The 26,039-nt window shown below is 40.5% G+C and overlaps 1 protein-coding gene across 1 annotated transcript in view; it reads left to right on the forward strand.

Moving 5' to 3' along the window:
- Nucleotides 1–26,039, forward strand: part of GPD2 (glycerol-3-phosphate dehydrogenase 2) — a 2,212,620-nt gene that overhangs the window by 1,356,518 nt on the left and 830,063 nt on the right. Inside the window, exon 9 of the mRNA XM_044073653.1 lies at nucleotides 12,298–12,432. Coding sequence (XP_043929588.1) covers nucleotides 12,298–12,432 — 135 coding nt within the window. The remainder of the gene's footprint in view (nucleotides 1–12,297; nucleotides 12,433–26,039) is intronic.

Below are 26,039 nucleotides of genomic sequence, written 5' to 3' on the forward strand. Positions count from 1 at the left end.
TATGCAGTGACTGAGACGTGGTTCAAGGCCCTGCATTACCAGGCTATAACTCCTATCACACTTTTCGGCCATCTAACCTAGACCAGAACACCAAAGGCGGAGGTGTGTCCATATTAATTAAGGATATCCACACCTCCAGGCTATAATGCATCCGAGGTTATCCAAGTGCAACAAACTCTGGGCAAACCTGCAATCCACATTTTAGCTTGCTACAGATTCCCTACCATGGCGTAGGATTCCCACTCCTCTTTTAATGATATACTGGAAAATATTAGGGTTCAACCAAACACCCTAATAATGGTCGATTTCAACTACTCTACCATTGACTGGGAAAACTAGTAATGTACTACTCGCTCAACACTTTCTGGAATTCATAAATTCCAATGCCCTGGATCAACTTATCCACACCCGCACCAGGGGCAACAATATCCTAGACCTAGTCATTACCAACATGAGTGACCAGTGTTCCACACCTGAAATCAACTCCTCGTTGGTCAGATCCGACCATAAGCTAATCACCCTAGATATCCCATCCCCCACCCACCATTAAGGAAACCATGGTAAAAAATTTTTCCAAAGCCAACTTCATGCTTCTTAAGACAGAAGTGACAAACTTCATGACATCCATGCAGATGGACAATACAGTTATGACTGCTGACTCCTACACAAATGCACTCTATAAGCACTTACACGAGTGCATGGATCGTGCTATCCCAAACAGAACCAAGATGCTATCCTCCAAAAAAGGAAGCCAATCTGGTGGTCCCCTGCTATAAACAAACTTTACAACAGAAGGAAGAAACTGTTGCAAAAACGAGTAAAATCCCATGAGTGGAGGAGCTCCGTGGTTAGCCTCAGTAAGAAGCTGAGATACCTTATAAGATCCTCCAAAGCGAGCTACGAAAACAAAATCATCACTGATTCTAAGGGCAACCACAAAGCATTCTATAGCTATGTTAGGAATCTCAATGGCAACACCCAGATCTGCTCTGAGGTGCAGCACAATGGCACGAAAGTTACAGAACCAACTGATATTGCCAACATCCTGGCAGATGCTAACTTTACCCCCCTGTCACTCTGTAAAGGGCCCATATCTATATAGGAAGAATGCAGAGTCCCTGTAGTCACATCTATGCAGGTAAAAGCTGCATTCTCTAAAACCAAAAACACAGCATCCATGGGGCTGGACAACATCCCAGCTGCATTTTACACGAACTACAGAACAAACTGGCTCCGCACCTAAGCACCATGTTCAATCATAGTCTCACGTCAGGCTTTGTTCCCAATGAATGGCGCACAGCAACACTTATCCAGCTCCACAAAGGGGGAGCCACCACTGATCCTGGGAACTATCGCCCCATTAGCCTTACAAGCCTGGTCTGCAAGGCCATGAAATGTATCATCATGGAACTCATAAACAAAGACATTGGTAACCTCCAACCTCTGGACCCCACCCTGTTCGGGTTTGTGAAAGGCAGATCATGCCTTCTGAACCTGATTGAGGCAGTCACCACAGCCATAGACGAGGATAAGGTGGTTCACACAGCCTATCTTGACCTCGCCAAGGCTTTCAACACCATCCCCCATTCTGGAATTACCGCTAAACTAGGTATAAATCCCTATGTCACAAGATGGGTTGCCAACTGGCTCACTGACCGAACCCACACTGTAAAAGTTGCAGACTCCAAATCTGACTTCAAACCAGTGACAAGTGGAGTACCACAGGGTTCAGTCCTGGGACCTCTCCTGTTTGGTATCTACTTCTCTGAAGTACAGGCAAAAACAGAAGGCCTTTGATTAATGAAGTTTGCAGATGACTGCAAACTAGGAGCCATAGTCTAGTCCCCAAATAATGTGAACATCTTACAGAAGGGCCTCACTGAGACAGATGCCTGGTGTCAGAGGCATGGCCTCAAGCTAAATGCCAAAAAAGTGCATTGTCATCCCCTTTGGAAAAAACTCTGTACCCATGAGCTAACACATAAATGGCAGTCTACTTAATGCCGAATGTGTGAGACCTTGGGACCCAGGTGGACAGTAGTCTCTCCTTTGATGATCACCTCATCACAGTAGTCAGGAAATCCTTCTATGTGGCACACCTCATCACAAAAGGGTTCTCATCCAGGAAAAAAGAGGTCATTGTGCCCCTTTACTCGGCACTCTTTAGACCCATTATAGAGTGCAACACCCCTTTTGGAATGTACCTCACAAGACATCTGCAGCAGCTGGAAAGGCCACAGAAATACCTCACAAAGAGGATTACTGGCCTCAAACAGATGCCCTACACTGACCGTCTCAAAAAATTCCGGCTTTACTCTTTAGCATATCACCTATTCCGGGGAGATCTCTGCCTAACATATAAAGCTATGTTAAACCCAGAGCTGTTGGACATGCTGCACCTAAAGAAATCCCAATCCCTCCGAGCTACATGCTCTAGGGACCTAAACCTTGTCACCACAATAAACAGGACATGCTGGAGGGATAGATTCCTATCCCAGAGACTTCCTATACTCTGGAACAAGCTATCCATCTATGTCTAGCAAAGTTCCTCATTATCACTCTTCAAGAAAAATCCTGATGAGTGGATGGGAAATAGGAAATACACCCTGGAGATCACTTCTGTGGCTCTGCTCGACAGGGGCACAGGCAGTTAACTTTCTTGAGTGGTTTAAGCCAGGGAAACGTGTTGGCTAGGCTTACTTAGGCCCTTAGACCGTTAGCCTAGTACTTACCCTATGAACCTGTGTTACTTCGAATGAGACTGATTTTTGATTGGACAGCGATCCCCCATGTTGGTGAACAATATGTTAAGGATGTTAGAGTACCTTGTGGGGTGCTGACAATCTGCTCCAGAATATTTCTATTAACAAAGTCCAGGAACCTTTGGGCAATTGCGTTTGTGCTCATGTATGTTACTCAATCGACAGGAGGATAGTTAGTCGCCCATGGCAAGGGTATTTGGCTGTACTGAGAGTGACCCAAGTAGGTCCATGTAGTTTGTGTGGTTTTCATGGTTCATGCTGGGGGATCTATAGATAGCAATGATGTGGATGGGGGCTTCTTTCCTACAGTTGTTTGGACTTGGAGTAAGTCTATGGAGTCATACTGTTTAACCATTCTAGAGGTGTATATATCTTTAATGAAGATGGATACTCCTCTTCGCTTGTTTTTTTCATGTTCATTTTGTGGTCTGAATGTGTGGAAGATATTGTAGCCCTGCATGGCCAGGATACTCTGTGAGACCTTGAACCATGTCTCTGTGACTGTGCATACATCAGCTTCTTCCAGGGTGAGAAGTGCTTCAGGTGAGTGCAGTTTCTGATTTAGACTCCTAGCATTAAGCAGCATAACCCTGAGTTTGTTTCTGAAGGACATTTTTGCTTTGGGAATTTTGTTCTTATGACATTGTCTAAAAAAAGCACTATGAGGGAGGCAAACACCTTTGCCAGCAACCGAAAGCCTAGAGGCTCCAGGTGAAGACCATGTCTGGCAAAGCAGCATAGTCTGTCGATCATATCATCCCAGACTGCCAGATACTGGATCCCCCTGGACTAACACCAGAGGCTAAGCCAGTTGTTCAAATCAATAATTTTTTTGTTTGTATTGTGGCATCATCCTGGTGAGGGAAGAATGCTGCTTTTAGGGCAAGGGACATACTTGCCTGGGACACACATTCTGAAAGCTCCATCATGTCTGTCTTCATATAGTCCATTGAGGTATGTCTCATGTCTTCACCCCAACATGGACTATGACAGAGTCAAAACAGTACTTGTTGAGTGACTTGAGTGTGTGTGTGATTTGGTGGAGCCTGGTGGCAGAAAGGCAGCTGACCGTAACCTTATCCTTGTCCAGCCTAGTGAGGGGGACATCTGTGTGTCTCACTATGGAGTCACCCATGACCAAAACATTTGGTTTAGATATCTTTTGCCTTAGGTGCTTATTGGGTGAGACATTGATGCATGTGTTACATGTAGTGGGTGCTGTTGGGACCGTATTGTCTGCAGAAGGTTTGCGGTTGGGCGGTCTTTGCTCTTTTAGTATATTTCTAGTGAGTACCTGCTTGTATGTGGGTTTGTGTGTTGTATGCTTGGTCTGCGTGGGAGGTGGAGTGTGGGTGCTGACAACCTGCATGGTATTTGGCTTGTTGTTAAGTGAGCAAGAGAGTATTGATTCCAGATTCATAGTATAGCTACATCTCTCACATATTATATTTTCATGTTTTAATAGTAGTAGGTTGTCTGTATACATGAGGCAATTGCATTGTCTCAGGATGTCCATGTCAATCAGGCTGGCTGGAGAAATGGTGGGAAACTGACTTTGCATTATAGGTTCATAGGTACGTACTAGGCTATCTGCCCAAGGGCATTTATAAGCCTAGCCAGAATATGTTGGCTTTCACCACCCCCTTAGATTAGTTCCCTGTGCTGCTGTCCAGCAGAGCCATTAATTCCCTGCGCCACTATCCAGCAGGGCCATTAGTTCCCTGCCCCACTGTCCAGCAGAGCCAGTGCAGTGATCCTCGGGGTAAATTTTCTGTTTCCCATCCACCCATCAAGGTTTCTCTTGAAGAGTGTTAGTGAGGGGCTCTGCCCGATGTATATTGGAAACCTGTTCCAAAGCATGGGGAGTCTCTGGGATAGGAATCTATCCCTCCAACATGTCCTCTTTAGCGTTGTGGTGAGGTTTATATCTCTAGAGCATGTGGCTCCCTGGGATTTGTTTTTTTTTTTTAGGGGGAGCATGTCCATCAATTCTGGGTTGGACATGGCCTTGTATGCCAGACAGAGATCACCTCTGGGTAAGCGGTATGCAACCGAGTACAGCTGGAGTTTCTTGAGTCGGGCTGCATAGTGCATCTGTTTGAGGCCAGTAATCCTCTTGGTGAGGTACTTTTGTGGTCTTTCCAACTGTTGCAGGTGTCTTGTAAGGTACATCCCAAATGGGGCGCTGTATTCTATGATGGGTCTAATGGGTAATGAGCAGAGAGGCACAATAACCTCTTTTGTTCTAGATGCGAACCCTTTTGTGATTAGGTGGGCCACATAGAAGGATTTTCTAACCACCTTGTCAGTATGATTATCAAATGAGAGATTGCTATCTACGTGGGTCCCCAGATCCCCTATTACATTTTCTGTATTTAGGGGACTACCACCTATGTGGTAGTTCACGGGTACTTTGTTTTTTCCAAAGGGGATGACTATGCACTTTTTGGCATTTAGCTTGAGTCCGTGATTTTGACACCAGGTATCCATCTCAGTGAGACCCACCTGGAGGGTGTCTGTATCAGCCGGAGAATCAATTATGGCCCCTAGTTTGCAGTCGTCTGCGAATCTGGTCAGCCATACTCCTCCTATGCTTGCCTATACCTCTGAGAAGTATATACCAAACAGGAGGGAGCATAGGACTGAGCCCTGGGGAATGCCACTTGTAACCGGTTTAGAGTCGGACGTAGAGCCTGCAACTCTCACCATGTGGGTTCTATCCATGAGCCAGTTGGCAACCCATCTCATGACATAGGGGTTTATGTTCAAGCTAGTGAGCTTGTCTATAATACTAAAATAAGGAATGGTGTTGAAAGCCTTTGCGAGGTCTAGGTAGACTGTGTGGACCTCCTTTCCCTCGTCTAATGCCTTGGTAACCGTCTCAAAGAAGTCCACCAGGTTTAGGAAGCATGATCTGTACTTAACAAAACCAAACTGGGTAAGGTCCAAGGTTTGGAGGTTCCCAATGTCTCTGTTAATGAGTTCCATGATGATGCGTTCCATAGCCTTGCAGACCAGGCTAGTCAGGCTTATAGGGCGATAGTTCCTGGTGTCCATTGTGGCTCCACCTTTGTGGAGCGGGATAACTGTTGCTGTGCGCCACTCTGTGGGTACGTAGCCTGTAGAGAGGCTGAGTTTGAACAGTGTGTTTAGGTGAGGGGTTAGTTCATTTTGGAGCTCTTTAAGACGCATCCTGGGACCCCATCCAGTCCCATTGAAGCTGTGTTTTCAGCTTTGGATAGGGCTGTTTTAGCCTGTGTGTTGGTGATTGAAGGGGCCCTATATTCTTCTGGTATGGTTATGGACCCTTTAGGGGTTGAGAGGAGGGTGAAGTTTGCACTAAACCTGTCTGCCAGAATGTTTGCAATATCGGTCAGTTCAGTGTATTTTGTGCCATTCTGCACTAACTCAGAGCAGATCTGAGAGTTTCCACTTAGGTTCTTGACATATCTAAAGAACGCTTTGTGGTTATCTTTGGAGTCATTGGCAATTGTTCTTTCGAAACTAGCCTTGGATGATTTAATGAAGGATTGTAGTTTCTTGCTGATACTGATCAGGGATGTCTTTCCTTCTTGGGATTTTACTCTCTTCTGTACTAGTTTCCTCTTTCTATTGTATAGCTTGTTTATGGCAGGGGTCCACCAGACTGGTTTCCTTTTCTTGGAGGAGTGAGTCTTGGTTTTACTTGGGATAGCATGATCCATGCATTCCTGCAGATGCTCATAGAGTGTCTTTGTAAAGGTTTCAGCAGCTTTGACATCATTATCCTTTAGCATGGGGGCTGTGAACCTTTCCACCTTGGTCTTAAGTAATGTGAAGTTTGCTTTTGAAAGGTTTTTCATGGTGGTTTCCTTGATTAGGGGTGGGGCAGAATGTGGATATCCAGAGTGATTAGTCTATGGTCTGATCTAACCAGCGAGGGGTTGACTTCCAGTTTGGAACACTGGGCGCCCATGTTGGTAATGACCAGGTCCAATATGTTGTTCAGTCTGGTGGGGATGTTGACCAGTTGATCCAGGGCTTTCGAGTTTATAAATTCTAGGAAGCATTGGGCAAGGGAGTTAGTACTTGAGTAGTTCTCCCAGTTTATGTTTGGGTAATTGAAATCACCCAGTATTAAGGTGTTTGGTAGGACCTTCATATTTCCCAGTGTCTCCAGAAATGCGGAATGGTGGTCCTGGGCCATGGTGGGTGATCTGTAGCAAGCTGCAATTTGGATTCCAGCTTTGCCCATTGTTAGTTGCACATGGATGATCTCTGATGCATTGTGCTGCGTCACTAACTTCTAGGTGTGGGTATCCTTGATGAATATAGATACACCCCCGCCTTTTGTGTTTCGATCCTGGTTCTGTGGCCGAAAGGTATAGTATGAGTTATAGCCTGATAGTGCTGAGGTGCTCTCAGAAGCCTTAAACCAGGTTTCTGTTACTGCACAGATGTCGATGTTCTCCATACTGAGGAGTGCCTCGAGTGCGTGCATTCTGAGGTTTCGATTTCTGGCGTTGTGTAGCATTACTCTGTTTTTGGTTACTTGTGCTATTTATGGTGGTGGGTTTGTCTTTTGAGCCTTGCCTAAAAAAGGCATTATGGGGGCGGGAAGAGCCTTGGCCAGTATTCGAAAGCCTATGGGTGACAGGTGCAAGCTATCTCTTGTGAAACAACGTGGCTTGCTGAGCATGTCATCCCAGGTGGACAGATACTGGATCCCCTTTGAATGACACCAGAAACTTAGCCAATTGTTGAAATTGATCATTTTTTCTTTATACCATGGCATCATTCTTGGTGAGGGCAGGATGCTACTCAGGGTCAGGGTCATACCAGCCTGGGCTACATGATCAGAGAGCTCTTCCATGTCTCTTTTCATGTAGTCCAGGGAGGTACGTCTCAGGTCATTCATACCAACATGGTCAATGACAGAATTGTATTTGTACTTGTTGTGGAGTGACCTGAGTGCTTGTGTTATGTGGCGGATCCTGGCACCTGACAGGCAGCTAACTGTAACCTTCTCCTTGTCCAGCCTAGTTAGTGTGACATCAGTGTGCCTGACTATAGAGTCGCCTATTACTAGTGTGTTGGGTATGTTATTCTGTGTTAAGGGCTGTGATTGCGTGGCATACTGATTTTGTGAAGTATGTGTTTCATGGTTGGCAATGGGGTGTGGAGGTTGCTTGGATGTCTGCTTTGGAGGTCTCTGTTGCTTTTGTAAATTTTTATTTAGAGCCTCTGAGTATGTTTTCATGTATTCATGTGTGTTATTTGCCGGTGTTGGTTTATTAGGTCTATGTGAGACTGGTGGTGTGTTGCAAGTATTACCCTTCTCCTCTTGACTGTCAGTTCCAGTCTTGGGTTGAGAGATCTTTGCCTCCAGTTTGGCTGTATAATTGCATCTCTCGCATATATTAGTGTTTGGTGGTAGGAGGAGAGGGTTGTCTGTGTACATGAGTCAGTTGTAACATTGCCTCAAAATGCCCAGATTCACCAGTTGGACTGGAGAGTACACTGGAAACTGCCCTTTGGACATGCCTGAATAGGTAGAGTAAGCTGTTGTTCTGATTGGCTGGTGGGGATGAATAGAGAGCCTTGTCCTTCTGGACAGTATAGGGGGATCTAGTGCTAGGGTTAATTAGTGCTTGCTATGAGTTTTAAGCAAGTGCTTGACTGTGAAATGAATGGTTTAAGTGCTAAAGTTGAAGGTTTGTCTAGTTCCAAGGGAAAAATTAAAGAGTAGACTTCGTGGAGCCGAGAATAGTTTAACTCTAGCTAAATGGCGCTGCCCGGTGCACAAACCTGCACAAATGCAGTTTTTATAGCAAGGAAGTGAGAGGGATAAAAGTTAGCCCAAAATGGCTGATAAACTACTAACTTCTGGGCTGAAACCACTCCTCCATGGACAGATAGGCTGCTCAAAGCTCCCCTCTCTCACAGGTGAACAGAGAAACTTCCTTCTATCCAAGTAAGGTATGAGTAACACAGAAACTTGTAACACAGTCCTGGATTCAGCAATAACCTAAAAACTGGACTGTACTAGTTCAGAAAGGCGGGTAACAAGTATTTTTTTCAGAAAATAGAGTAGATACAATCAAAACAACACTTTAAATGCACAGAAAAGGCTATCGCACTTTAGTGTGTAGCCTACAACAGTTAAACAGATTATTTAAACACAAAAATGAATTAATTCAAGTGCAGGCAGCAAATAAGTACAATATGTAGCAATAACAAGCTTTTTAAATCACAGATACGCTAAAAAACTGGTGTTTTAGGCGGAATTAGTTAAGACAGCAAGAAAAGCAGAAAAGTGATACTTAATCACTCCAAAGTCACTCTTTTGTCTCTCTGCTGCTGTAGACTCTGCAGAACACCTGGAAGGCACTTGCTGAGTGGAATACAAGCATAAAAACTGCGCAAATGCGGTTTTTATAGCAGGGGAGTGAGAGAGATAGAAATTAGCCCAAAATGGCCAATAAACTACTAACTTCTGGGCTGAAACCACTCCTCCAGGGAAAGATAGGCTGCTCAAAGCTCCCCTCTTTCACAGGTGAACAGAGAAACTTCCTTCTATCCAAGTAAGGTATGGGCAACACAGAAACTTGTAACACAGCCCTGGATTCACCAATGACCTGAAAACTGGACTATACTAGTTCAAAAAAAGGGAAACAAGTATTTTTTTTTTTGGCCAATAAACTGCTGGGCTGAAACCACTCCTCCAGGGGCAGATAGCCTGCTCAAAGCTCCTCTTTCTCACAGGTGAACAGGTGTTTTCTTTAATAAGTGGTGGAAGGTGGGATAGCTGGACTAGGTTGTGTTGCAGAACTAGTAAAATCATCTCATCTATGGGAGGTTAAGAGGTGGAACCTGTGCCGCTGCCTCAAAAAGTGCAGCTGAGTTTCTCTCTGGCCATAGTTATTATGTTGACTTTAAATTAATGGTAGCATGACATTTTCAAGGTTAGTAAAATCACCTGAGATTCACTTTCATAATAACACTGGTTCCGTTGCCCTAACTTCACTCTTTGCTGTTAATTCCAGTAGTGGGTCATTGTCCTTAGGTTCTAACCAAGTTTTGGGCTATAGCTTACATCATATTTTCTCCACTGCTCTCTTCTAAACCTTTTCCAATTGGTCTAAAGCTACACCAACATTAGCTTAAATGTGAAACAAAAACAAGGCTACAGGACAGTAATGTGGGTGTCAAAAAGCATAAAGCATATAGGTATGAAAAAAATATTGAGCAATTCCACAAAATCAGAAGAAACAATAAACACTTTTTTTTAAAAAATAATAAAAATGTCTAGCAAGCACAGAAGTATGATTTTTCAGGTACACCATTTTCGAGTCATAAAATTTGAGTACATCTTGGAGAAGTTTAATCAAAATAAAACAAAGCTAGATGAGACAGTAGTTGTTGCACAGTATAGATAAACCACTGGCCTGTTGGTCAAAGCTGGTTTAATAATGAAGCCAGTGTTGCACTATTTCCCTTATTCTGCTTGGAGTTCAGTATGCTACAGAATTTCATAGGATCATAGGAGATTACTAGGCTATCAACCCAGAGGTTATGTCAAGCCTAGCTGTTTCAATCAAATTTAATACCATAGTAATGCCAGTCTATAGCCAATATTGCATTTAGTAATGACTGCCCATGTCCAGAATGGTTGTGGGCACTATCCCCGGTAAGAATTTATGGTGCTGCATCCACTCGTCCAAGTTCCTCTTGAACAGTGTCATAGAGGTGCTCTATTTCACATGAATTGGTAGCCTATTCCAAAGATGCAACAGTTGCTGGGAAGACAAGTCTGTCCCTCCATCATGTCCTATTTAAGTTGCAGGCCATATTTAGGTCCCTGGAATGAGTAGCTCTAGTCCCATTTGATTTACGGATATGCAGCAAGTTAACTAGGTTTGGGTCTGAGATTGCTCTGTAAGCCAGGCATAAGTCTCTCCTAAGAAGTCTATATGTTGCAGAGTATAGTGACAGGGACTTAGTCAATCTGTGTAAGGCACATGCTGAAATCCCTTGATGACCTTTGTTAGAAACCTCTGAGGTCTGTCCATTTGCTGCAGATGCTTTGTATGGTTCATGCTGAATGAAGTATTATACTCAATAATGGGCTGGATTAGTGCCAAGTATAGAGGGGTTATAACCGCCTTTGTTTTCGAGGTGATGCCTTTACTATCACTGTGCGCTACATAGAAAGCCATTCTTGCTACCGTAGACACATGGTGGTCAAAGTTAAGGTCGCAGTCAAATTTCTGTATATAATTCATTAGTAAAGTTACCTGCAAAGAGAACTTTTATGTAAAATGTCTGTTATTTTAAATTTAAAGGTACAAATATGATCTGCCATACTGGCATTTTTTACCCAAAACATTGAAAGGGTTGAGCTTTGTTATAATTCCTTAATGCTTCACAGTTTTCTCATGTGATCCTCTTATCTTTCATAAAATGGTGCATGTGTACAGCTTTGAAGTATACTACTCTTTTTTTGCATATTAACAAAAAAAAAAAAAAAGATTCTTAGAAGTCTTATTTGGTTACTTCACACTTGGCAGTGTTCTGTCCTTTTACATCTTTCACTTGTTTTGATTAGGGCCAGGGATGACCTTTATATAAAGTTCTTATCAGACAGGGGCCTTGCCAGTTGAGAAATAGATTCTGGATATGATGTTGTACTGGGCTAATAAGTTGGGAAGAAGACATAGAAGCCATTTTTATTTTCATTGTATTAGTAAAGTTCTAAGTTATTAGTGAAAGGCAATTCATAGATTCATAGATTAGTACTAGGCTAACTGCCCTTGCGAGCCATTTTTTAAGCCTAGCCAATTATCCCTTGTGAGACTCAAACCCTGCACCTTGTGTTTGTAAGGCAAACATCTTAACTATTAGGCTACTCTCCCAACCCCATTCACATAATAATCTGAAGTTGGCAATAATCATAACTAGACTTTCAACTCACTGTTCTTAAGAAAAATTGTGTGAATAATGATAATTTAATTTGTAAATGACTGCTGAAGAAGGTGCCACTCTCAAATGAGTGACACAAACTTTTACGTATGTCTGCTTAAAGGTGCACATGGTTAGGTATCTCATGGTTGCTTGCCTGGTATTATTCCTATTTTCTTATTTTCCTGATATGAATCTGTCAGTGAATGAACAAGTTGCTCTGTTGTCTAACAGTTGTGTAATTGATGTGTAATTGGACTTCTATGTTTTGAGAGAGAAGAATAAATCAAATGTGTGGGATGCATAAACTATTTTTAAAGTCATGTGCATTGTGTAAAAAAAAGTCCTTTTGTGCTTTTTTTCCATCTTCATCATTTTCTCTACAAATAAGCAGTTTACTGCAATTTTTTTCAAGTACTAGGTCCTCTTAAATACTTTCAGCTTTTCCAGTCTGGAGTAAGGAGAGCTTTCTAAGTAAATTAGGGAAATACACATTTTAATGTGGTAATGTGAGAATTTTATACGATATGAATAGAAAAATGGTACAAAACCAAGTTCCTGTGTTGTTATAATTTTATTTAATTTTTATTCGCAGTAAGAAGAGGAGATGTTCTTGCAGCCTGGAGTGGCATTCGTCCCCTTGTCACAGATCCCAGTTCTAAGGATACCCAATCCATTTCTCGTAATCATGTGGTGGAGGTTAGCAAAACTGGGCTTATTACTATAGCAGGTAAATAATCATTCCATGACAGTTGTTTAATGAGTCATTACTTTTATTAGTCATATTCTCTTCTTCAGTTTGGTATGTGATTGGCCAGGTTACAGACTTTAGTTTTGTGGGTAATTATCTTCAGAGTTTTTTGTGTGTGTATACGCACACGTGTAGTGCCACCATGAAGGAGCTTACATTTGAACAAGTGTGATGCACATACCTTAATCATATTAATTCATTAAAGGATCTTCCTTCACTGATGCACTTGTATTAGCCTAAACCATAATGTCAGTTTATATACTATATAAGCTAATGTATTGGTGTAGTTTTTATCCATTAACAAAATCATGCTTGTTGGCATCTTTGACAGAGCTTGTCTTATCCTCCAAAGCCATGTAATAGTTGCATAAGCAGCTTCTGAACATGTTTCCATATTTTCCACATCAAATTCTCAGCCATTTCAGGAAACTCTGTCCTCACATAGCCTACATTATTAACATTACTGCCTGAGGCTTTCGCAACAAAACTAAATCAGCACTTTCTACTGCTATATTAATAGTGTAAGTGGCAAGTCTTCTCACCCAGCCTTTTCATTCTAGTGGTTATGATATTGTTATACCTACGTTTTCTTTTTCTTTTCTGTGTTTGATGGAGCAATGCAAAAGGGGTTTTGTCAAAGTACTTTCAGAAATTGTATGGCTTATAGTGAAATTATCAGGACTAAATGTTGCTCAACACTAATCTTGCACAAGAAGTAATACATATAGTTGCAATTCAAAATCCAGAATGCTCCGATTGTACTATACAAAGATTTTTTCTGAGTGTTCAAAGTATAGAAAGCATGCATGACTGAATGCACATTTGTGAGAATCTAATAATGTTGAGTTACATAGTGCAGGTAAGTAAAAGTGTACATTTTAGGTTAAGTGCATATTTACTGCTGGGCAAACTGGGGTACTGTTAGGGAAATGTTTTGTAGTAACATAATGAATATGGTTAGGATTAGAGGCAGAGGTAGGATTAAGGTTAGGGTTTGCACATATGAGTAAGGTGGTTTATTCATTCACTTTGTAGTATAAGTATACTGTGAGCTCCATATGACTAGAGGAACCCATCAAGGGTGTTTGGTGTCTCTGTTTTTATTTGCATTATACTTACAACCATTGGGCTACTTTGATTAGAACTCCTCAGATTCAAGGTTACAACTGGGCAAGTTCTTAGTCTGAAATGGTATTATATGCTGATGGTACTATTTTTTTCCCATTTGTTTCAGGAGTTGGAAAATGCGCAGACCTGTCCTGGCTACAAAATAAATAATATTGAAAAACATTGATATTTAATGACCAACCTAGTCTTGCATTGGTTCAGCCTTATCCTTAGGTTTAAGGGCACATAAGGATAAATACAGGGAAATAACAAAAGAAGAATCAGGAAGACTTTATATACAAAGGTAAGCATAACGACATAGTGTGGGAGAAGCTAGTGATGTTTATACAGTGGGCTGATTATTCCAGAATTATGGGGTTATTACAGAGCTACACAACTGAGATGGATATACTTAATACAGCTTGGGGAGTATAAAACAGGTTGGAAGGAAATGCCACAAGTGGGCCTATCAGGCAACTAAAAAAACCTACATTGTGGACATGGGGGATGGTTATTGCAAGGCATACCTACTGAAAATGTGTAACCTGTTAAGGAAGGTTTTCCAATGAAAGGAATTAAAAGGATGAACAGAATAAATCTGTTTGCAATAGGAATTTAGTCAGAGAGAGAGAGTGTAAGAGATTATAATATAGCCATATAATGAGGATAGGTTCTGGGGACAGCTGAGAGAATGGAATAATAAAACCACATGGAGGATGCAAAGGGAAAATTTGAGCTCCAGCCTGATGAGTTAATATTTTTAGGTCTCCAGACTGACTCAGACCATAGCATTGCTTGGAAGTGTTTACACAGATATTTTATACTCCAAGTAGAAGCAGAGCCCAAAGATGTTTTCTACAGGTAGACAGCAAATGTTGGAGGTGTGATGGGGCAGAAAGAGGTAACTGGGAAGATATTTTCTGGGAGTGTAATGGGTTGGCAGACTTTAAAGATTCCCTGTAAACTGCTTTGTCAGATATACTGGGTGAGCAAACTGGTGTAACTAAGGAAATTATCTTTTTGAGCTATGACACAAATCCGAATTGCCTAGACCCAGGAAGGCCTTGCTGAGTCTAATTATGGTGGCTGCTAAAAATCAATTAGTAGAAAATGGAAATTAGAGTGTAAACCAGCTTTACTAGAAGCAGTGAATATTGTAACAGGGATAAAGCAACTGGAAATGGGATCTTTAGAAAAGGTAAAGAGCAAACTATATAGGGAAAAAAATGGGAATTTTAGGGAACATTATATGCAGAAGAGGAATGAGGTTTAAAAGAATGGAGGATTTGAATGAGCTATGTAATACTTGATAGTGACTGGATATATTATAAGTGATGTATAATATTTGCAACTACAGTTATCTCAACAGGGTATGTGATGCATAATGTTTGCAACTAAAATTCTATTAATGTGGTTTGTTTTTCATTCATGCAAATGTAAGATTGTCTTTGTCATACACGATTATTTAATAATTATGTTTTTCTTTGGTTAAAAAAAGGGGGGAAGAGACATAATCCTCAAGAGTTGGCAAAGTTCTTTATAGAGCCTTGGAAAAGTAATATTAGTGTAAAAAGATAGATCGATAAGCAGAAGCTATAAGTTACAACTACAAAAAAAAAGAAAGCAGTGGGAGAAATGAAAAGAGATTAGGAAATGTTAGCAGTTGGTATAGATAGAGGTTGTTGTGTTATTTAGAGATGGTTAACAAGAAGTCAGGATTTACCGATGTGTTGAGGGTTAGTATAAGGGGTGTTTACCTCACAGTCATAAGGTACAGGGTTTGATTCACACCTTTGAAGGGGAAATTGGATAATCTTATAACTGCCCTCAGGGGGCAGATGAACAGAGATTCATAGGTTAGCAACTAGTCTATCATATTGATCACTGCTGCAATAGCCATAGCTATTTGGGTTATATCCTGCATAGGATATAACAGTTGGTCAGTTTTCAAAGCTCTGGCGCACCTTCTACCCACACAAAATGTCATTCAGCTTGAGCTAAAGTGACTAAAAAGACAGGTTTGGGCACCAAGCCCTTAAAGAGCTTTCCTACCACTGAAGTGTACTTTCATCTAAGGCTTTTGAGGATTGACAGTCTGCTTTTGCTGTTCCTTTGCTGGGCAGATAATTTCCCTTTGGGGGAAAACCTTCCATATAACAAAAAGTTTAATAATACTGTCTTGTTCAGGAAAGTTATTCTTAAGCTTGGAGTTTGTGTTTTAACAGACTGTCACGTGACTCTATTGTACTTTTAAATGAGAGTGCGCTTTTTTCCTGTCAGTTGAAAAGTTGTTTAAAGTAATTAAAAATGATTTCTGTGGAGAAATTGTGTTTATTTTACTTTTTGGGTTTGATGAAGTGTTTTAAAGTGCTTTTTTATTCTTTTTTTGTGTGAAAAATTGGCTTTTAAAGATTTTTAATTTTTACTGGCATTTCCTGCTAGTTTTTTTTTCCAGGAAAGAGGCACTATTTTTGGCTTGAACATTGAACAAACTAAGGGTTCCATGGTCCGTTCTTCTTCCAGCCATGAAAAGAAAAAGTTAGATAAGCTGCCTTAGCCACCACAGCAGGCTAGCACTTTGTCTCAGCTTTACCACAAACTGACGGAGCATTCTGACAAAACTGGGATGGCTTCCTTCTTCCCTCTCCCTGGACCCACAAGAGTGGCTCTCCCTTGCCTACTGAGGAGAACCTAACAGCTGCAGAGGATATGGCTATCCCCTGTTCCTTAGTGGCTGTAGATGCTACACTAGTGGGATCCTGGGTAAAAGATGAATGGTCTGAGGAACAAACAATGACAAGTGACTGTTGCCATTAATAACACCATTGGCCCATTTTTTTCCTGCCATAATGAAACAGAAAATTAAACATGGATCTGCCACTACTTAAAACTTCTTCTGCAAGAATAGCTTATGGGGTCTGGCTCAGGGTTTAATTTGGGCTGTTGATCCTTCTTGTAATGTGCTTTCTGGTAAAAGAAAAAGTGATGCCTCTTTTTCTGAAGAGATTCTGAATCTGGACTGTAAGATGAAGGGACAGATACACAGGGTCTTCTCCTCAGATTTCTGAGTCAAACTCAGAAGAGAGCTCAGTTTCTGATCCTCCATGTGGATGTTTCTGTTTCTCTGAGGCTATTGCCAGAATGTGCCACTAGGGTTGCCCAGTCACTCAAAAAGTACTATGAACTGTTGCAGAATGAATTTCCAGAACCTTCACCCATTCCTGCACTTATGCCTGCAATTTTCTTGATAGCCAGCTACTCCAAAAAGGCAGACAGACTGTATAAAGTTCTTCAGTCATTTAAGTTTTTATACACTCTTCCCAAAATTGACCCATCAGCTATAGCTTTAGTTAATCCTACTGTGTTGAACATTTAGTTAAAATTCTGATCTTTCTTATAAGGATGGGATGGTTATTGATAAGTATATGAAAAAGGCGTGTGCTTCTGCAACTTTGATTTTCAGAATTTTGAATTATCAAGCTTGTAAAGTTTATTTTGACTAATTGTGAACATTTGAAGAATATTTTTTGTCTGCAGCTTCCTCTTATGAGGAGGATCTTATTTAAGTAATTTAGTTTCTTCAGTTGTGTAGGTCAGTATTCATTGTTTAGTGTTTATATCACTCAGTTGATACTTCTTCCAGGGCTGTGGCCACCGATACTGTTTTGAGGAGACTTGTCTGGCTACGTTCCCAGAAACTCACAGATGATGTAAAAATGAGATTTTAAATTCTCCTTCTGATAGAGGTTTAGGTTTTGGTTCCCCTGCTGCAGAGGAGATCAAAAAGTGTGATGAAGCGGGTAAGTTGCTACAGTTAATCTCTAAGAATTTTCAGCATTCCTTTTCCAAGTTTTCTAAAGGAACCTCCAACCCCTTATTCAGTTTGGGCAAAAAAAAAAGCAGCCTCAATAAAATGCAGGCAAACAGATAACCAGAAATGGCAAGTAGATTCCAAAAAGAATTCAGTAAACCCAAAAAATTAAGGACAGTTCAACAAGCCAGAATGACTATTAAAGGGACATTGTTTTCCCCTCCCACCCTGGCAGCCTCCTTTCCCTCCCAGGAAGTCTGACTCTCCACTTTTCTCTTTGGCAACATATAGTTTCAGAAAAATGGGTTCTGAAGATCATTCAGCAATGAATACAGATGGCAGTGAGAGGACATTCCTCCTTTTCAGGAAGTAATTCCTCACCTACCAGACCAAAACTCTCTTATTTCTACCTGCCCTTCATCACATACTGTCCCAGGGAGTGATAAAACCAGTTGCTCCTTTCCAGGTGGGGAAATGTTTTTAGTCAAGGATGTTTTTAGTGCCAAAAAAGAAAATGCTTGTAGACTAGTTCTGGATCTTTCTTTCCTAAACCTGTTTATGATATTGTCCAAGTTCAAAATGATGTAACATCTCAATCTTTTACCTCTTCTTCCTCATTCAAGTTTACTGGTAACACTAGATTTAAAAAAATGCTTATCACATCCCTAGTCATCCAGACGTCAGGTGTTAAGGTTTTGTATGTCTGTATCACATGATCAGTTCTCTGCCATACCGTTTTGGACTATCCACTGCATTAAGTGTCTCCACAAAGTGACTTGCTCCAGTTATATATCATTGCATGTTACAAGATATCTGCATTTTTCCATGTTTAGATGGCCTGTTTACCTTTGAAGAGTCTTTTCTAAGGAATCTTTCACTTGGGTGAGAGATCACTTAAACACCCTGGGGGTCCAAGAGAACATTCAAAAGTCTTTTTTGACTCCTTCACACAGGATTGTGCTCCTGAAGTGTCAGCTAGACACCTCAGTTAAAATAACTTTTCTTACACACACACACACAGACACACACACACACACAGACATATATATATATATATATATATATATATATATATATATATGTATGTGTGTGTGTGTGTGTGTATGTATATTATAAAATATATAGACGTGCGTGTGTGTGTGTATATATATATATATATATATATATATATATATATATATATATATATATATATATGTGTGTGTGTGTGTATGTGTAAGTATATATTCCACTTAGACTTCAATCACCGTGTGATGGACTCTGTCCACCCTGGGCCAGTAATCAAGGAGCCTCAATCCTCACCACTGACACTTGTGAGATATGGTCACTAAAATCACAAATGGATCTACACAGTATTTTCAAATGCAGCTCTCTGCATCAAACACAATTCCCCCCAGGAGCACACAGGGAACATGCTCTACTGGGACTGGACTCTGTCTCTCCAGATCCCAACCAAGACTCACTTTGGAGCATTGTGTCCCATTTCCAAGTAGCTGACACACCCACACCTGGGTATTTGATTTTCACACACACACACACACACACACACACACACACACACACACACACACTCTCTCTCTCTCTCTCTCTCTCTCTCTCTCTCCTAGGAAAGGCTGTTACAGATTTACTAGCTGTACCCCTTCTGCCCAGACTATAAATTAACCTTACTGCCATCAGACAACCAGTATCAGGCTCTTACCAAGGTATCCCACTGTACTGAGTAAAACCAATACTAACATAATTGGTAGCATGTAACCAAAGTAGCCAGGCTTTTCAGAGTGGCCAAGATGTCACTAAAATAAACACAGGTACTGTCAAGATGTTAAGTGTAATCTCTAAAAGACCAGCCACAATGAAAGATATAAACATTTAATAATAAATAATAAAATAGAAACATTAGAATACAAAATATCAAAAGTACAACAAACATCAGAGTTTCAATCACAGGAGAACTAAAAAATAACACAATTGGACAGATTCAAAGTGATGCAGAAAAATAATACTCAACTAATCTCACTATTTCCTGACTGTCTAAACAATAACTGTTCCCTAAATAACTTAATACAGCAAGGCAAGGTGATGAGCTTCCAGCTGCTGAACTGAACTGATTGTGATAACTGTAGTAGAGTTTATATCAGGTTCCAAAGAAAACAAAACAAACTGCTGTGTGAGTTCCATCCTCTCAGTGCTGGTTATGGAATGACATCACATTTGATCACCTGACTCTGGTACAATACACAGAGTTTTGTTAAAATCTGTTGCAGTATTTGGAAATTATAGAACAATTTCAAAACCTCTACTCTTCCCTTCCAGATTTTTTTTGTTTAAACATAAACATTTAATCAGTTATAATAACACTGTTGATACATTTTAACACAAGTATCTGTGCACGTCACTGAAAGGGAATACCTTAGGATTTTGGGTCTCTGATTCTCATGATAACCCAGTCAAGACTTGTAGTATGGTATCTGAATTCTTTTTGGTTCCAATACCAACATCCTTTGTCTTTTCAAATCCCAGTGCTGAAGTTTTTCAGAAGAGAAATCACTTGATAGAGACGGCAAATATCCCTAAATCCAGGTCTCCCCTTCTCCCTCCATTCCAAAGCAGTCCGTTACCATAGAAGCCTCTGACTCTTCTTGGGGAGCAATTTCACAAGGAATAAAAGAGCAGGATGTGTGGTACACCAGGAACAGATGCAAGTGCATAAATATAATGGAGATGCTTGCCCTAATCAATGCACTCAATTCTTTGATCATCTGTGGTCCCGGGACCTCTTCAAGTTGTTACAGGTAATACCACAGTCATGTAGTTTCAACAAGCAAGAGGGGGGTCCAAGTCATATCAACAAGCAAGGTGGGCCTGGTCATACCTCCTTTGCAAGCTAGTAGCCATGTTAGCTTGGAATACATCTTAGCAGCACAGTCTCACTCTACAGGCATCCTGCATTCTGTCAGAGCAAAACCCTATCTCATTTTCCGCAGGAATAGGGTTTAATTGAGAACTAATCCTCCTTTTTACCTAAAGTCTTATCCAAGTTTACATTAAAACAAACAATCCATCTCCCTGTTTTCTTTCCTGAAACTAAAAATGAGAGAGAGGATGCTTCATACCTTGGATGTCCAGAGACAATTGATGTACTATCTTGACAGAACTAAATAATTCAGATCTTCGGGTCAGTTAATTTCTTGTAAAGGTAAGATGAAGGGGCAATCTATGTCAAAGCAAACTATTTCCAAAATGTTGTCTAAGGCTATTAACTTTTGTTATTTTCACCACAAGAAAACTATTCCAGGCAGGGTCAAAGCCAACTAAACTAGATCCTAGGCTTCATCTATGTCTTTTTGTAGGGGGTTGTATTCTAGAGGTATTCTAGAAGCAGCAACTTAGTCCCCAGTACTTACTTTTCCAAAGCATTACAAGCTTAATTCTTCTGTAGTTCTTGATTAGGGTTTTCTTTGAACATTCTTCAGGTGCTCCTGAACACTTCTCTTTCCACCTCTCAAATGTACAAATCTAAAGGCTACAGCAGCAGTGAGCAATGTGATGAATGTAGTACAGTTTTGTAAGAAAACAGCATAACAGTAGATGTTCCAATCATCACTGCTCCAGTAGCTGCCCCCTCCCTCTTTCCCCCTTATTTTCTAGTATGTTGCTTATGCCAGGGTGTAGACATTTTATTGTTGTTCCTAGCATAGTCCTTTCAGGGCTCCACACCCTTTCTGCCTGCATGAGCCATCTGAAGGGCTTGGCACCTAAGTCTGTCTTTTTATTCAGTTCAGCTCAAGCTGACTGATGGTTTGGATCTGTTGAATGTGCTCTGAAGCTTTGGAAGCTGGCTGTTGTATCCTATGCAGGATATAACCAGTATAGCTAAGGCTACTCTGACAGTGATCATTTGAAGATCTACTGTTATGGTAAGTTTACTTGCATAACTGTATTTATCATTAAGAAGTACAACTGGAAAAATAGGTAAAAGCAGAGGCTTTTTTTTTTCTTCTGCAGAGGGCAACACGCTGCACCCCCCCCCCCCCATGTAGAGGTTTTGGCCTACACTCCTCTCTAGTAACATTTATCTCACAGTTGCACCCCAATTGGGGGGGGGGACTAGAGTGTTTTGTTGGCCTGCATGATACAAGTCACAGCGATCGAATGCAGTGAAGGGTATACCAATACAGAGTATGAGAACAATGGATTAAGATTTGTGTGACCCTCAAGTATGCCACAAAGAAAGCAAGTGTTGTTAATTTGCATGGAACTGACTCAGTGAGTATGTTTACACTCCAAACAGATTACAAAAAATATTTATACTAGTTAATAGCACATTTTGAAGATATTTAAATGCAGACATGTCTGCCCATCATATCTCTTCTTTCACCATCACTTAGTGAGTATTGCCCCATCAGATTTACAAATCTATAGAACTTTTACTTGTTTTAAAGGCATTCAGATCTTAAACACCTGACTGAATATCCAAGTTGAAAATTATCTAAACCTCCTTTGCTGGTTCTTGATATTTTCCGAGGACACAAATATACATCTGCCTCCCTGACTTCTACCCTGCTTCAACTCCAAGACCTCTTTTTCAGAGACAAAATGACTATAAACTACAAAACAAAATTAGATATTCAAAGAAGTCAAGCAGTTATTAAAATTCTGGGAAGAGGCTTGGCTCACATGGAAATTAGACTTCTCCTTTAACAGCCACACGAAATTCACCACTCTTAGAAATGCATCCAAACAGTCCTTCAGAAGGCATGTGTCCTACCTGCATAAATCCATAGTCAGCTCGAATACTTCCCAAAGAGATTCTGGATAGAAGTTAACATCATCACAAGAAGTAAATCCGAAATTCACTCAGACCCGAGCTGCTTTGTACAATGTGGCAAATGCTTCCCACCTCCCAATGGCATTTTGCATGAAATCAGTAACTTCATCTTTCTCATTTTCATCATACCTCATCTCTTCCCAGCCAACCCCCCCCTCTACATCAAATATGTTATGCACGAAGACACAGAATATCTTTTCAAAAGCATTTGAACCAACTCCTTTCTATCTCAGATGTATTAATACCATGGTTTCTGTACCACTATTCCAACCCATTCAGGTACTACTGCCTCTGGCTTGCCTCTTCCCTGAATTCCCATTCCCTCATAGAGAAACATATGCTAAAATAAACTTCACTTTCTTCTGGTCCAAAAGTATCTCTCCATTTCTATTCTTCTGAGCAAAGGCAGTGATAGGAAAAGGAGTCCTACTGTTCCAGCTTGCATATGGCCTTCTCATCTTTGCCTTAACCTCTACAAAAAACACAAAAACCATTTCCAGATTCATTTGACGCTTTATCACCCCCCTCCCCTGCAAAAAAAAAAAAAAAAAAAAAAAACATTGCCACACTCTAAACAAAGCCAAATAACTCTCTATTAAGCAGAGAGCTATCATCCTACTTGGAACATGTCTGTTCACATTGCTTCTCCTTAACAGTTTCACCCCTTGTCTCAGCTAAACTCCAGAAAAAAATAATAAACTCCACATACAACCTACTGCAGTACTCATAATCTTCTCCTGCATCTCTCTTCACCCCAAGATCAAACCTCCAGTTCACTAAAAGGACCCTTTCTATTCTGGAAACTAAACTTTGGCATTCTTCCTCTCCTCCCTCAGTCCTCAAAGATTTGCACAACCTTTTCAACGTACTAATCGCACCTGCTCCCCCTCATGGAACTGTCACATAATTTGCCTCCTTTATACCTACCTCAGCTCCACTCTTCTCTGTTTCATCTCCTTATAACAGTCTTTTACTGTGTCTCCTGTGGAGAAATTGTCTTTATAGTTATGTATTTCATTCATCACTGTAGTGTATATATCAAGTTTTATCAGTGATTGTTGTGTCTCCTGTAATTATTAAACCTTTATTGTGGGTGTATTTTTTTTTGCTTGAGGGCCTTCAATAAGACTGAAAGTTGTGGCATTTGACATGAGCTCACGGGGAAGTGACAGGAGTTTTGATGCGCATCCAATGACTATTTCAGATAATGCGGCAGTGAATACTAGAGTGGGAACAGAGGGTGGTGAGGTAAGGGTGAGACACTGGTGCTTTCCCACTTATCCATTGAAGGGAGAGAAATTTGGGGAATGGGTGATAGAAGTTGTTCAGGAGTTGTTAAAGAGGATAGAAATTTCTTCGGAAAATGTCGCTTTGGCGTGGGGTGAAGTATGGAAATGAAGTAGAAATGAAAGAGACGGAGATATTGTTCAGAAGTGTTGGGAACTGTTTAGAGGAACAGACAATTTTTGGTGTATTGTGGAGTGGGGGAGTCTCACGGAATGAGTGGAGGAGCAATTGCAGAGATCTAAACAGAAAATAAGGGATTACCTCAATAATATGCATGTGTTTAGAAAGATTGCTGTTAAGCAACTGTTTTTGATAACAGTTGCAAAAACTTTTAGCACGACTCAGGCAACAAAAAGTAGAAAGCCATGTTGCCAGGCTTAGGAAGCCTGTAACAAAGAAGATAACAAGAGATCCTGTAGATGTATTAGAAATATTTAGAAAATTTTATGAAAGACTGCATAAAACAGTAAAATATGGAACTCCAGGAAAGGTACAAAATGAAATGTTTATGGAATAATTAAATATGCCAAGGTTAGAGGTAGAAGAGGCTCAGTTACTAACTGTTAGGATAGGAGGAGATGAAGTAAAATGGTGGTGTATAACCAATGCAGAGGAAAGTCCCCAGGAATAGATGGTATTCCGGTGGGAAATTTGGAAGCTAGGAGGGAAAAACTGAAAGATCTGGAAGGTTATGTTTAACAGTATTTTAAGAGGAAGAGAAGCACCATCATTCTGGGAGAAAGTGGTGCTGGCTGGAATACCTAAAGAGGGTAAAGACCCATCTGATCCAGCTTCATACAGGCACATTTCAATCTTAAACCATGATTATAAAGTGTTTGCCTATAATAGCTGTAAGAATGGCAAATATGATGACAAAATTGATATAGATCAATGTGGTTTTGTGGAAGGGAGGCAAACATCTGACAACATTAACAGGACATTGTGATCCAGAGGGAAGCAGAATGTAAGAAAATACCACTGTTGTTGGTGGGTTTTGATGCAGAGAAAACATTTGGCAGAGTAAGCTGGGAGTTTGAGCAGGGCAATGGAAGCATTTGCATTCCCTGATAACATTATAAGGTTGATTATGAGGGATCAGAGGCAAAAACTGAAGTGGGTGAGTTCCCCTCCGATAATTTCTTTTTGAGCAGAGGAACCAGACAGGGTTGTCCTCTTTCCCTTTTGTTGTTTGCATTATATTTAGAACCATTGACGAAGAAAATAAGAGACTCAGAAATTCGAGGATATAATTAGAATGGTAGTCAAGAAAAGGTGGCTCAATTTGCAGATATTATTTTATACCTGATAAAACCATAAAAAGGCACTTCAGTGTTGTGGAACATTTTCAGGCAGTTTCATGTCTTTTCGGGGTACAGAATTAATGAAGTTAAAGCAAAGGCAATAGCTGCAAACTATGTACCCACACACACATTGGTTCAGAAATATCCATATTTATGGGAACATGATAAAATGAATTAGGAGTACGGATTAAAATGAATTCTGGTGTGACAGCTAAGGATATGTGGGAAGAGAACAGACAAAAAGATAACCAAAACTGAGAAATTGGAAGCTCTGTTATATAGATATCGATAGTAAAATACAAGCAGTTAAAATGTTTTTAGTCCCTTTAGTTTTATACACAGATCAGGCATATTTTTATCAACCATAGGAGAAGTTGTGGATAGCAATTACTAAAGAGGACTTTATCTGGGAGGGGAAGACAGCAAGCAACAAGTGGAAAAAGCTATTTCTTCCAATAGAACAAGATAGTTTGGGATTACCTGATTTGAAAGGGTATTTCAGAACTATACAGTTAAGGCTCCTATATGTAGCACAAAAAGAAACCTATAATTCAAAGTAGAGGGGGATGATGATGAAACGGGGGGGAGCTCAAGAAACAAGGAGAGACTGGGATGTGGGATGCAGATGTTTAAGGAGAGTAATGATAATCATGCACAATATTATATTCATAAAGTAGCAGGAGATATATTCTAAAAACTAAGCCAACACGGGAGTGGAGAAAAGAGATTCTGCTGAGAGGGATGACTGCAATTAGGGATACAGACAATAGGCAAGAGGGGGCTGAAATTTATTGGAAAAAATTGGCAAAAGAACAAAGGTATTGAGAGGGAAAGGTAATAAAATGGGAAGATGCCAAGAATTTATTTGGACTGCAGGCCAGAGATTGCCTTCCCTGTCACAGATTGATATCACAGTATAGGCAAAGAGAAAGAAATAGGGGGATCCTAAGGGAAACACCAGCACTGGTAGAGTTTTTACTAGAATTTAGAGAAGCTGCTGTTAAAAAATGGAAGAATTAGTAGAGCACACAAAGTATTGTAACGGTAAGAATCAATCAGAGGAGGTTCAAAAGGGTTAGGAAGAGGCATTGGATAAGCAGTTCACAAAGAAACAATGTGAGGATGTATGCATGTCTCCCAAATATGCAACAAAGTCTTAGAAGATTTAGAATCTTTGCTTGGAGGTGTTTTTATATCCCAATTAGACTCCAAATAATTTTTACTCTGGTAGACAGCAAATGGAGGTGTGATG

This window comes from Protopterus annectens, chromosome 6.part0 (assembly GCF_019279795.1).
Source record: "Protopterus annectens isolate FY-2018-M chromosome 6.part0, PAN1.0, whole genome shotgun sequence".
NCBI lineage: Eukaryota > Metazoa > Chordata > Ceratodontiformes > Protopteridae > Protopterus > Protopterus annectens.